Source organism: Lonchura striata, chromosome 3, assembly GCF_050655825.1.
Source record: "Lonchura striata isolate lonStrDom1 chromosome 3, ASM5065582v1, whole genome shotgun sequence".
NCBI classification, from domain to species: domain Eukaryota; kingdom Metazoa; phylum Chordata; class Aves; order Passeriformes; family Estrildidae; genus Lonchura; species Lonchura striata.
The window spans coordinates 56,285,214-56,299,156 of NC_140705.1; the positions used below are offsets into that span (position 1 = coordinate 56,285,214).

At 42.7% G+C, this 13,943-nt stretch overlaps 1 protein-coding gene across 1 annotated transcript in view; it reads right to left on the reverse strand.

The window, feature by feature from the left end:
• Window positions 1-3,774: 3,774 nt before the first annotated feature.
• The window catches only part of SLC22A3 (solute carrier family 22 member 3), a 32,264-nt gene continuing 22,095 nt past the window's right edge, over window positions 3,775-13,943 (reverse strand). Inside the window, exons 6-11 of the mRNA XM_021540547.4 lie at window positions 9,238-9,335; window positions 8,886-9,100; window positions 6,388-6,496; window positions 6,040-6,152; window positions 4,752-4,851; window positions 3,775-4,023 (exon numbers count right to left, since the gene is read on the reverse strand). Coding sequence (XP_021396222.1) covers window positions 3,966-4,023; window positions 4,752-4,851; window positions 6,040-6,152; window positions 6,388-6,496; window positions 8,886-9,100; window positions 9,238-9,335 — 693 coding nt within the window. The 3' untranslated portion in view covers window positions 3,775-3,965. The remainder of the gene's footprint in view (window positions 4,024-4,751; window positions 4,852-6,039; window positions 6,153-6,387; window positions 6,497-8,885; window positions 9,101-9,237; window positions 9,336-13,943) is intronic.

Below are 13,943 nucleotides of genomic sequence, written 5' to 3' on the forward strand. Positions count from 1 at the left end.
GTAAGCTTAAACCTTTCAAAATGCTTCCCAGGGAAAGCTTGACACATACTTGTCAAAGTGAAACAATTGCTGACCATGATCTCCCGTTCACATCCTGCCTCTCCAGCAGATAAAAGCAGGGAGCTCACCACAGGCATCTGGAGACCCCCAGTTCTCCACGGGGTCCTTCTGGCCTCCCCAGGGTGTGCAGAGTCTACTCCAAGTAAAACAGCTACTTCCTGGGGTGGGCTGTCCATTTTCTGCGCTCCCAGACAAGCCAAACTGCATGCCATTTTGAAATTGTCTTTTTTTGTAAGCTTGCACATGCAGAAGGGATGTGTTGCATGCTAGGAGTTTTGGTTTGGTTTGTTTTTGTTCTCCCAGTACCTTAAAGGGAGAGGAGAACTATTAAGCATAGTTAGGTGGCAGGGTGTGGCAGGGTGATTTCTGAAGCTTCTACGTCTGGAGCCTGATTCTGGGAGATGAAATAATCTCAGGGCATTTCCTTCATGAGCAGGAGCAGCTCTGATAAAGCACACACCACCCACCAGTCTGGTCAGAGGGATCCACTGAGCACAAATACCCTCCTGCATATTTTCCGTATATATCCACTTTGGTCATTAAGCCAGCCAAGAGATTTCTACAATTCTTCCCTGACATCAGAAATTCTGTGTTGCAGCTTTTCATTTGTTAAGCTTTTCAGATGTGAACTCTTGAAGGCTTGTAGACAGAAACCATTGGCCCTGCTTTCCTTACCAAACTGGCTAGAAATGCCTGGATATGCCTGAGTGGCCCTGAAAGTCCCACCTCATAACACTTCAAACAGTGCCAGTTGTGATCTTTTCCTTCTGCAAGACTGTCAGGGGCAATACAAATCGTCACTTTTTGTGGTAACCCTTAGTACAGACTGGATAAAGTAACCCAGCACACATGGTGGCAGTGACACATTTGACACAAAACAGCGATTTCATCTGTCTGTTGGTCCAAGAAGCCTCTTTGCCAACAGGAAAAGCACAGCTGGGTTTCTGAGGTCACATTGTTCATGTGCCTTTGGTGATGGTATGGTGACCCTTTGTCTCTTGTGTACCTCACATCTCTCACTGCACCTCTGGAGGATCCACGTGCAGGGCAATTACAGCTGATGGAGTTCAGGCCCTCATTGAAGAAGTGCTCTCACTGAGTGAGCTGGGTCACAACAGCCACTTTGGTGTCAACACGTGCATCTTAGGAGAACACTGCTGTGCCTCCTGAGAAGCTTGTAGGACTCTCTTGTAAGTATTAAGCAGTTGGAGGCACATATGAATTTAGAATAACTCTTTTTAAACAAAAAGCCTGTCCTGTGGTCTGCTTGCCCACATGCATCCACCTCCTCACAGCTGGTTTTGCTTGGGGGTCTCCCTTGCTGAAGCTCTTCATCTGGTACCACCACCTCATCTGTCACCTCTCACCCACAAGAGTGGAATCCCAGCATTACCAGACCACTGGTCATGCACCACATTATGTACCCACTACACTTTCAGGAGGCAACACAGTCTCACAGAGATGAAGGATTTTTCAACTTACAAAATCCCTCTTAGGGAGAAGAGTCAGTACAGGAGAAATTACAAAATACAAACTCCATCTAAAATTGCTTGATTAGAAGTAAAAACATATACACAGGCTTTTTTCTGCTGTCCTTTACAAAACAAATTTTTTAAGAAATAAATATATTCAAACTTCTGACACTGCCCCAAGCCATTTTACCTACTGAAATTTATCACCTACATTCTCTTTTGAGCAACACATGAAAAACAAAGCATAATCTGAGAAGAGGAAATAAGTCTTTGCATCCCTCATTTCTCAACGCATTTTAGTTGTCCACAAAATGAAGAAGCTGTCAAATACTATTCACATTTATTTGGAAAGGTGTAGCTTTAAAAGATCTCTGCAATCTTTCTCAAGCTGCTGAAGTGTTTAAGACACCAATTAAAAAAAAACACAAAGAAGAAACACTAAAGGGAAGAGGGTGGTTCATCTCATCCAGCACCACGTGTGATCACTTCACCCTGGTTCTTCAAAGTGCCTGCAGCAGGGGCTGGCTGGGCTGAGTTTCGTGGCTGGGGGCCTGCACTGAGACACAGCACCTGGCCAGTGCAAGCCCAAAGCCTCAGTTCAGGGCTGGTGTCTGCCAGGCAGCCTTGGGCTATTGTCTTCAGCTATCTACAGAAGATTGTATTGGTCTAAGAGAAGTTTTCTCCTTGTAGCTCCAGTTTTGTGTAGTGTCTTCTAGATTAGCTGTATATATAGTGAGATTTTAATTTTGTTTCATATCTCTAAGTCACTACTGACTTTTACTAAGCATACCTTTGACCTTTACTGTGCCTCAGAGTAAGTTAGAAACACCCTTTAAAGACAGGCCTTTATCACTAACTGCCTGAAATGTGCAAACATTAGGCTGGGATTATTGTTAAAGGTCCTGTTTTCCTCCAGAAGGGCTGGTGATAAAGGCAGTTGCTGGGAAAAGGCAGGGAGAATTGGGAATTGCTGAAAAGCACAGTATATTCCTCACCATAGGAGATCCTCCTGTGCTCCTAGGATGGTGAGACTGGAGTAGTGGTAATTTATTTTCACTGACTCTACCATAGTGCTACAGATCTGTGGTATGAACCTTCCAAACCCAGCCCTTTATTTGCCTGTGACAAACATGTTTTTTGGGGAGCTTATAAGGTCCTTTATAATATCTCAGGGAGTTTATTTTATTTATTTCTCTGTTGGTAACAGGATACCTTTTGAATGCCACATATTTTCAAGTCCTTCCCTGCAAGGATTGTATTGTTCACCAGTCAGTGGCCAGGACACAATTCTTGATGAAGGTCATAGAGAACAAAGTCAGTCTGTCCCTGGAATCTACTTCGAGCGCCAGAGTTATTCTGTTACATGTCAGCTTCAAAGGACCAATTAACACTTACTTCTCTTCATAACAAAGCTCCTGGCTCATCCCTGCCCAATACAGCTTGACATCTCTGTCAACAACCCAAAAAAATTATCCCCAAAACAGAAAGATGACAAATAGAGATAATGAACAGAATGCAGAAATTGGAGGTCATCTTGGCAGTGGTGAGGGGAAAGGAATTTGGTTTGTAGAGATGGGTAAATAGCATGATTTGCAAAGGAAAGAATCTACATGCTCTTGAAAGAGGTGTTTGAAAAAGCTCTCAGCAGAGGAGAGCAGGCAGAAGCCCTTCCCTTGGAGAGAGGAGGGGTGTCTCATGAACCCCAGCGTGTCTGGGGAAAGGCACCAATGGGCAGCAGGGCAATCTGTCCTGCAGAGCTACTGCCCTGTGCAGGGAATGACACCTCCAGAAAGCCCCGGAAAGGTGAGGAGGACTGCTTCCACATTTCAGAAAGCCCCTGAACAAGGAGGGAAGAAGGGCTTTTGTTGAAAAGGATCCCTGTGAATGACAATCAGACAGAGAGAGGTTCTGCTGATGCACACTGATGATTTCCATCCCTCTCAACCAGGGAAAGTGTCACCCTAATCAGTGCCTTCCTTTTTCAGCTGTCATAACTTCTACTGGTCCAGATTCTTCAGGGGCAAAGGAGGACCAGTTAAAATAGTCATCCTCTTCTCCTCAAAGTCATCTAAACAAGAACTACCATTTAAATCATTCCCACACAAATGTAATTCCTAACAAAACAATAAACAAAAGTCTCAAATAGATACAGAAATAAATATAAGGTCAGTGAGCTGGACATTCCATATTTTTAAAGCTGTTCTGTTCTCTGTGAAGAACCACAGTCCCTTCTTGCAAAGAGTGTACTCAGAAAAAGAAGAATTTATTCAATATTCATAGAAAAATACACTACTTGTATTAAATGTCCTTGTGTTTAGAAGGAAAACATGACATTTAATCCATATTCTGCAGCAAATTTTGAAGTCATGGCAGGTGGAAAAAAAATTCCCAGTATGGGAACAAAGTTCTTAGCTCAGTGCTGTCCTTCAAAAGTCAAATATAAGAGTTGGTGTCCTGGTGTTTCCGTCTCTTGCCACATTTTCCAAAATGACTGTTGAAACAGAAGGGGAGAGGAATATAAGTGAAAAAACAGGAAAATATGTAGTTAAAGCTGTAGTCCAAGTTGCAGTACTGAAACTGTTTTTTAGCATTGAAAATTTCCTCCTACTTAATTTGTACATTGAATCAGGAAAAAGTTGTTAATGTAATATTCAAAGCCTCTCCTTGAACATCTTTTATAGTACTACGACCTCAAATTATTTAGCCAAGGAATAAATATTCCCTGCATATCTGCAGGGCAGTCTGCCTTGCTGTGTGCCACGAGTGGGAAAGCTGTGCCTACAACTATTCAGCTTTAAATCCATCTAATATGTGACTTTTAAATGACTTCACAAATTGTGGGATTGCATCCATGATAAGGGGCCCTTCTTCACAGGATGCTTTGACTCAGGTAATGGCTGGTTTTCTTGAGCAGAGAGTTGCAGCCTATGCAGCACCTCTCTTGTGCACTGTTGCTGCTTTCTACTTCCAGAGATGCATAGGACAGCTTTGTGTCTCTATGAGAAAAATACGGATTTTATCACCATACATTTTTTAACAGCCTTCCTTAGTGATATTGCAAAGTTCAGGTTTCTATTGAGAAGAATACCTCCTGCTCATAGCATCCACCTAACTAAGGAATTTACTTTGATACTGGAAATCATCAGTCCTTTATAACAGTTGGTGAAGTTGGAGGAGAACATATTCAGGAAATCTCACCCAAGTATAAGTATCTTATACCTTGGAAGCTGCTCCACATCCTCCACTGTCTCTGGTAATGAGATTCCCTTTGTCTCTGGTAAAAGCAATACTAGGAGGCCACAGACAGCTGCAAGAATACCTACAATGGACATTGAAGAAACACAAAAGCAGTAAGAACATTGTTACTTGTATTTTCAGCATTTATCCACTGAGAAAAATTTATTCAGATTGAGTTTGAAATGAGGTGTTTTAAGTGCATCACCTATTTGTGATAAACCTATTCTAATCAAATACCTTTATGTTACATTAATTTAGCCTATTACAAAATTACTTGAGGGCTAGGAGCTCATTTGCAACCTGATCTCCCCAAAGGGAGATCCTTGAAGTCTAAAACCTGATATAAGTGCACATGGGTAAATGTATAAAAACAGCACGGGAACCAGAGTGGTATTTCTCATGTAGAACAAGTCTGCCTTTTCTCAAAGGGCTCTATCATGTAGATGCGTCTGTGTTTCCTGAAATTTTCCTGAATACTGAGATTTTCTTGAACACTGAGATTTTCCTGGATACTCTCTTCTTTTATCTATGGTCAAAGTAAATTATGTGGTTCAGAATAAAAACTCCTCCTTGGGGAACACCATTCAAAATCTGAATTAGGAATGGATATATTGGAATAATTTCTTGCATATATATAATTTACATAATGTATTAAGTCAAAAATAGAAGGGCTGGAGCAAAAAATCAAATGTTCCCTGACTGTTGCACAGTTCACTTTAATTTTGTAGTTGTTTACTTAAGACAGGGGAGAATTCATGTATCCCTCAGAAGCAGCAGAATTTAATAATTAGATAATGTGAACACTGTAGTTCTATGTCTTTTCTTGAAATAATGGTCATCTTTTACAGCATCTTTTGTCTTTCCAATTTTGTTTTCAGTTAAAGATTGTCACTGCAAATTTCCCTTCTTATTCTATAGTTTTCATTTTGAATTTTTCCTGTCACATCTACCTCCTAGAAGTCTGGTTTAGCCACAGACTCCCATGCAATTACAGAGACTAGCTGAAGGGTTTCTCAGTCTTAAAAGCACTTCATACCGTTTAATTTCTGCTCTTTCAGCAGTTACCTAAGCAGACCTGAGCTCCTCCACACTCTGCAGAGAAATCACATTTCATCCATTTGCTATTCAGCCTCTTGCTTTAGGCATAAAGGTGGAGAAACACTGCTCTGCAAGGAGATAGGGCCCCATACTACTTTCACCCCAAAAGAAAAGCTCTGTTACAAGTAGGATAATTTTAAAGTATAAAAGTATATTGTAAATTAAGTCTTACTGAAAATAACTAGAGGTAGCTCCAACCAAATGGCTGCTAATCGGAAAAGCAGGAATGGGGCTATGATCCCACCAAGATCACACAGACTTGAACACAGGGAAACACCAAAGTTTCTGCAAAAGACAAAAAGTACCAGACATTAGAGAGGTGCAATAACTGGCAGTTTAAGGAGTAGAATGTAGACTTAGCTCCAAAATTATCTCTTCAGTGTATGCCATCCACATTAAGCAGTGGCCATTCAGAGTGGGAAACTCTGGAGAAAACCAAGTTTAAACAAAGGACAGTGAAATAGGAAATGGTGAAAAGCACAGGGAAAGGCTGAAAGATTCCTGGGAGGTTTTGACATACCTGAGTGTTGTAGGGTACAATTCACTGTTCACTAGGTAGACAACTTCAAAAGCTACTGTGATGCTCAATCTTCCCAGTGTGGCAACTGTTGTTTTGAGCCATGAGATATCTGTTCACACAAAAATAAACACTTCTGTGTGAAGTGTGCTCTGCCACACCTGCAGAGCATTTCTGAGAGCCCCAGTCCCTGTCAACAGAAATTATACCTCAGGAACACTGCAAATCAGACTGAAAGGCCACTGCTGTAGGTATAAATCTATATTGGCATTTATTGCTTTCAAATGTCATGTCGGGCTGCTTTGGAGAGCTAGAAATCACTAGAGTTGATTGATTCAAGATGCTGGTGGGGCATAACACCGTGGGTGGGAGAATAGCCATCATAAGCTTCCATGACTGCATCCAAATTGTGCTCCAGAAAGGAGTATTTTTCTATACAGAGATGTTATGCTGTAAGAAACACTGCTGAGTCATCTCCCAAAGCCTTCTGGCCACAAGGAAAGTGCCTCTAAAGCTGCACAGAATCATAGAATCATTTAGGTTGGAAAAGACTTTTAAGATCATTGAGTCCAACCATTAACACAACCTGCTATTCCACCACTAAATCCTGTCCCTAAGTGCCACATCTACACATCTCTTAGAAATCTCCAAGGAGGCTGCAGTAAAATTATATTCCCTAGAGCAGTCCACTTACCCTTTGTGATTTTTCTAGACACTGCACATTAGACAAATTCCTAATTATGCTAGCCCTGGTCATTCTCCCCTTCTCTCCCACCATACCTGGCATGCCTGGCACAGGCTGTACCTGACACTGCCCCACTGGCTCTGCCCAGCTCTCCTAGGTCCACTCAAGCTCCAGTGAGCAGCCACTGCCCTGAATACATCAGCAGGAAGCCCTTGTACATCAGCAGGGATGCAGTGGTCACCCACACACAGCAGGGAAGAGCTGCCCCTCTCATTGTGAGCAAACCCTCTCTGGAGATCTGGTGCTCTCTGGAAGTGTGTGACAAGGAATGTGACAAGCACTTCTGTCATGCTCTTGGGAGAGGACAGTCTCCTGCATGGTCTAACCATGACTAGGCAGACAGGAAGGCAAGTGAAACAACAAGCCTGAACTTGGCACAAGGGGAAGCTCTGCCACTGGAGAGGGCTCTGGCACTGATTGTGTTTTTTCAAACCTTCAGTGGAAGAACAAGAAAACATTTCAGTTTTCTCTGAACCAAAAATGAGACACTTGGGTTTATATCCCTTCCAAAACAACCAAACAAATCACCATCAAACTTCATCCCATGTTGCAAGACACAACTTTTGCCCTGAAGAGTTCTGTTTTCAAAAACATATAAGAAAAATAAAGGCTGGAAAGAACAAAACAAATCCACAACATCTCCATGGCATTCCTTCAGTCCATCAGACTCCCAAGATGATGGTGACGTCCATGTGGATGCTCCCTCTGCCAGGGGACTGGAATTGTGTGAGCAACACAGAGTGATGGGGCTCACAGCTGAGAGCTGCAGTTTTTTCCATCTGTGTAAACCGATTTCTTTAAAGCAGGACTTGGATCTCAAGTGTCCAACTGCAAGCATCTTAATCCCAAGGCTGTCCTCTCCTACTGAGAGAAGGCTGCTGGCAGCCCCATGCTATACCTTGAGAAACTAAAAGCTCTTAGGATGGCCAGGACTGTCCCTCACTTTGATAGGAACAAGTCTGGGGAGGAATAAGCCTTTCTGATGTCCATTGAGCTGCCAGTCCCCAGCTACAGTATAACAAAGCATAATCCTATAGTTATATACAGTTCAAAGCACCTCCAAATGCCTCCCTAAGGATAAAAAACAAAACAAAAAAAATCCAAAACCAACAAACAAAAAACCCATAACAACAACAAAAAAACCCTCCAGAAACTGCAGTAGGGAAAACAATTTAAAGAAAGGAGAGAAGTGCTGGGAAGCCTTTGTGCAATACCAGATCTTTTCTCTGTCCTTGAAACCAGCTAAGAATGGCTTAATCAAAAGCTGCATCTTTCTCCCAGCCTCTTAGCATTGTCCAAACCCCTGAGAGTGAGGGCAAAGCAATAACCTCTGTGATGCCTACCACAGCCCCTACATTGTTTTGTGGTTTGCATTGTTTTATTTGTAAAGGAAAAGACTTACCAAGATGACTCACCAAAATCACTGACTTTGTGTTCCATGTCAGGAAATGTATTTTCCCAATATGTTTGTACATTCTTCCCTTGCATTTGCCTTTACAGAGAGTGCAGGACCTTTATATACATTTTCTCTAAGACTACTCCCAGCTGTTGTTCATAACCCATCAAAGATGTGGCTATTCCAGGTGCCATGGCCATCTACATGCAAATAAGGTGTGCTGTTCCGTGACTGAGTGCTGCCTGTATCACCAGCTGCTTTTACTTTTATCTGCAGCTCTGTGTGGCTCACTGTCCTTGCTCAGGGGGTGCCAGGGGGAAGCCATTGACCTGAAGAGCCTGAGCCAGGGAAGGGAATTACCTTCTGGCAGGAAGGCAGTGATGAGACATGCAATGCTCGCCACGATGTTGCCCATGGCGAAGGGCAGGCGCCGGCCAATGCGATCCATTGTCACTATAATTAGGAAAGCAGAGGGCAGCTCCACAACTCCTGAGATGAAAAAGTCCAGGTAGAGGTTTCCTCCAATAATTCCCAGGCGCATGACAAGCCCTTGGTAGATAAGGGCACTTGTGAACCTAAACAGCAGAGGGAAAAAATATGTTGAGAGGCAAACAAATGATTGCAAGCAGCTGGAGAGACCCTAAAAGTCACAAGGAAATCATTCCTCAAGACCCACCACCCAGGTAACAAGCTGGATGACATGGGCACTCACCAGGCATACATCAGGATGAGTGTGTTCCTCCTCATCTGGGGAGTCCTCACCAGGTCCAGAAAGGAGGGGTTGCTGACCTCCTCGTTGCTAATAGTGATCTGAGGAGACAAGTGAGCAGCAGTCAGCTGTCAGGAGTCACGCAGGCACTGGGACAGAGTTTCTGTGTAAATACAGTGATCAGCAATATTCCAGTCCAGCAAGTAAAGGTGCTGACAAGCCAGTTTTCTGCTCAAAGCACTCCAGAACAGTGCACAGGTGTTGGAACAGCTAATAACTGAGTATGGCTGTGGGCTTTCCTTAATGAGATGATTGTGCAAAAATCAACTAAAAAATCCCCAATCTTAATTTGAGAATGGAAAAATTATTTCCTCCTTGTTGACTTTAATTTTCTTGGAAGGTAATAAGCAGTCATTTTCACATCAGGGCCACTGGGCACAGAATTGTCTTCTGCCAGGGGTAGCAGGGAGGAGGAGACAGGGAAAAGCAATGGGCTGAGGGAAGCAGGGAGAGAAGGAGCTGAGCAGCAGGTAATGAATGGGCTTGGGAACATCACTGGTGGCACAGCTGGGCAGCAGGAAGAAAAGGGGAGTGAGAGAAAGAGCAGATCTGTAATGGTGCTTGGGTGCTACAAAATATTCAACCAGTGAAATGTGCTGAAGGTGGCTTTTACCCTAAAAAAAATAACCTGCTAAGTATGAATTAATGGTCCTCATACTGCCTACAAAGTATAATAAATCTCTTTTCAGCTGCCTCCAATACAATCACAATGAGAAACTCAATGAAATTACTGCTTAGAAGGTTTAACACTAAAAGAGCAGGATTTCACACAGTCTTGTGTTTACCTGTTGAAGTTCATTGCTGCAGATATTACAGAGCCAGAATACTAGCAGGGCCAAAAGGGGATTATTTACATTGATCTAGACTGCTTTTAACTCTGGCTAACAGTTTTTAACCAAGCCAGGTGAAAACCCTTCATTCCTATGGTCATTTGTTGAGTGAGGAAGACACAAGGAAGATAAGGCAGAAGCAGGTTTAGGCAGGGGTCAAACATGATACTGCCCAAGAACTGGCAGCCACAGCTGGGATTGCCATCAGCCCTCAAAACAGCTGTGGGGAACATGGGGTTAAACCTGCTGTGTCATTTTTAGAAGGATTTTAGGCAGCCTTGCTGCTTTAACTCTCCACTATTGACCCCTCCTGAGAAGAGGCCTAAGAGGGCAAAGAGAAGAGGAAGCCCCTCCTTATTACCACAGCACTTGCTGCTCACAGAGGTGCAGGAGCCCAGGCCAGAGGGGAGACAGGAGTGGAAAGACAGAGAAGCTCAAGGTAACGTGCAGATCCATGATGAGAATACAGGTAAAGCCAAAAGCATTGCCCAAGAGTCTCCTCTGCTCAGCCAGGGCTGAGCCCAAAGCTTCCACCCTTTATTTGTTTTATTATATCATAAGGTAGCACAGCTGCTTTTGAGTGAGATTTGGCTGGATGTATTTACAGATTACTTTTTCATAACCGACTGACACAATTCTTTGTAAGTAAGACAGAGAATCCCCACACTTATTTGAACTTCCTTTCTACTCCCTCTCACTTTTCTTCTGTAACCAGAGCCAAAAGTTTTCTTCAAAGCACTGCCACTTGTGCTGCATGCCAGAGTCCTTAGTGAGGCAGGCTGAGGTTGCTGGGTTTCTGCACTGCTCTTGGACTCTCTCATAATATGGTTATAAAGCTGCCATGTCTGTTGTTTATAAGAACAGGCTGCCAGCCATCAGTTGTGACTTTGTGCAAATATGGTTTTAGATTTCTAGAGGACTAAAGATAAATTCAGCACAACTGCCACTTGTATTTTTATATCTTAATAAAGTCAAAATAGCTCCAAGCATGACTGAGCACTTTTTTATAGATTAAGAAGAAAAGGACTAGGGAGAGTCAACACTTTGCAGGGGTAAAAATCCTCTTTTTGTTCTTTGAAGTCAAGGAGAGCTTTGCTATTCACACAAGTGCAGTCAGAAATTCAGTGTCAGGGCCCATGTTTCTAAAGATACACTATTTGAAAATGCTGGATGAACCCTTTATAACTTTCCTCACATTTTCATGTTCCAGCAAAATTACATATCCGTGTTCCCACAATTATTTTTATGTACATAGTTCTACACATGCTTAATTCTTCATGGGCCATGCAAGTTTATACATACATGGATGTATATAACATTTACATATACAAGTTAATGTATGCAAGACATATGTCTAAATATGTTCTATAGGGTAGGGAAAAAATCTATAGATAAAGGGACAGGTTTTGAACCACAATTCTCTTAAGAAGCAGTTCTACTCAGAGGGTTGTAGTTCATTCTGGTTTTGGACAGAGACCAAGAATTAGAAAATTAGCTTGAAAAAACTAATGGTAGGATAAATGTGAGCAACTAGAAAAAAAAGTTTATCATTTAGAATTAATTTAATTAGTTCTGGCTGGGGTTGACCTACACCAGTGTCATAACTCACAAAGTAAAAACAGAAAATGTTTATCCTTTTTCATATAAAGGTTATCTGTGATTTCTGCATGCCAACAAAAACACAAAGCTGCAACATCCAGAGCCATGTAAGGGACTTGGCTGATGAAATTGATACAGACATATTGGAAAATCTGAGCCCAAGTGCATTGAGGGAGAATGCCTCTCACATCTTCCTAAGCCTCCATGCCTGCAGCACTTGGCCTGAAATTCTGGGGCTGCTTCATGAAAGAGAAGTCTGATATCAGTTAATGTGAGAAATACCCTTGATTCATTACCCATGCACTTTCTGGAGATACTCTTTCCTCTGAGCACAGCAAAAGGATGACAGAGATTTTATATTTAAAAGGTCCTAGGAATAGATCCAGTACAAATCTGGATGTGTGGAGGTTAATCTGTTGCAGCTGTGAGTGGCTTAAGGTCATGAGCATGGATACTTTTGGAAAAAAAAAAATAAAACTTTAAACAAAAAGCAAGGGAAGACACATCTTTCTGGCATGATGCTTTGAAAATGCTGATTTTTAGAGAGGAAGTGGGTGTAGGAATGCAGGGCTGAACACGGAGGGGAAACTGCAGAAGCACAAACTTCCTGCTTCATGACTTGGGGCACCATGGCACTGCATAATCCTGACCTGGCTGTAGGAATCACACTGGTGTATATGCCCCAGCAAAAGACTATAGATTCATAGAATCATAGAATGGTTTGGGTTGGAAGGGGCACTAAAGTTCATCTAGTTCTAGCTCCCTTGCCATGAGCAGGGACACTGTCTATCAGGCCAGGTTGCTCAAAGCCTTGCCCAGCCTGGCCTTAAACACTATTCAGCATGGGGCTTTTTTTTTTTTTTTTTCATCTTCTCTGGGAAATCTGTTCCAATGCCTCATCACTCTCAAAGTGCAGATTTTCTTCTTAATATCTAATCTAAAACTGCCCTCTTTCAGTTTGAAGCCATTCCTCCTTGTTCTGTTCCTTCATATCCTTGACACAAGTCCATTTCCAGCTCTCTTGTAACTCTTCCTTAGGTACTGGAAGGCAGCTCTCATGCCTCCCCCAAAACTTCACTTCTCTGAGCTGAACAACCCCAGCTCTCTCAGCCTTTCCTGTGGAGAGGTGCTCTGTGGCAAGCACATCTCTCTCACTCTCAGGATTTTTCATAGAGGTGCACAGAGAGAAATGAAAGAGAAAACAATTTCTATTTCTGGTCCTTGTTTTTCTCATGTGGAATGTGTTTGGAGAATTGTTTACCTGGGGTGAGTGTTTGATTGGATTCTGGTGATGATTGAGCCTGATCGCCAATCCAATCCACCTGTGTCTGGACTCTTGTGAGAGGGTCACGAGTTGTGTTAGAGTCAGAGAAAGCAGTATGTAGTTTTAGTATCTTCCTTTATACAGTATACTAACGTATTTTAGCATATTTATAATAAAGAAATCATTCAGCCTTCTGAATTGAGTCAGACATTGTCATTTCTTCCCATTGGGTTCGCCTGCATTTACAACAGTGCTCCAGCCCTCTGATCATTTCACAGCTCTCCTTTGGACTCAATCCAACAGCTCTAGGTCCTTTCACAACCTCATGTGGTTTAACAGGAGGTTTAACAAGGTGCTGCACCTGGTCCAAGCAACCCCTGGTATCAACACAGGATATCAAGCTGGGAATGAACAGCCAAGAGCAGCCATGCCCAGAAGGACTTGGGGGGTTCTGGTGGATGATGGGGGTTCAACTGGACATGACCCAGCAATGTGCACTTGGGTCCCAGAAAGCCAATTGTGTCCTGGGCTACATCCAAAGCAGCATGGCCAGCAGGGCAAGGAGGGAACTCTGCACCTCTGCTTTGCCCTTGTGAGACCACACCTGGAGTGCTGTGCCCAGCACAAGAATCATAGAATGTTTTGGGTTGAAAGGGACTTCAGTGATCACTCCAGTTAACCACATCTGTTTTTACTGGACCATAAGTCCAGTGCTGCAGTAATCACAGTCGGAGAGCCAAACACTTGCTCCCAACACACAGAAGCCAAATGTTGCAATGTCACAACAGCATTATTTGCATTAAATGTATCAGTCCTTTCAAGTTCTCTCATGACTGCTGGCCAAAGGACTGTAACACTTATCATCCTACTTTCTGAATAGTGATCTCAGACAGAGCTTCCTCAGTTGTGAACTTTGCAGTATATTTTCACCCTGTTGGGATGGAAGCAAATTTATA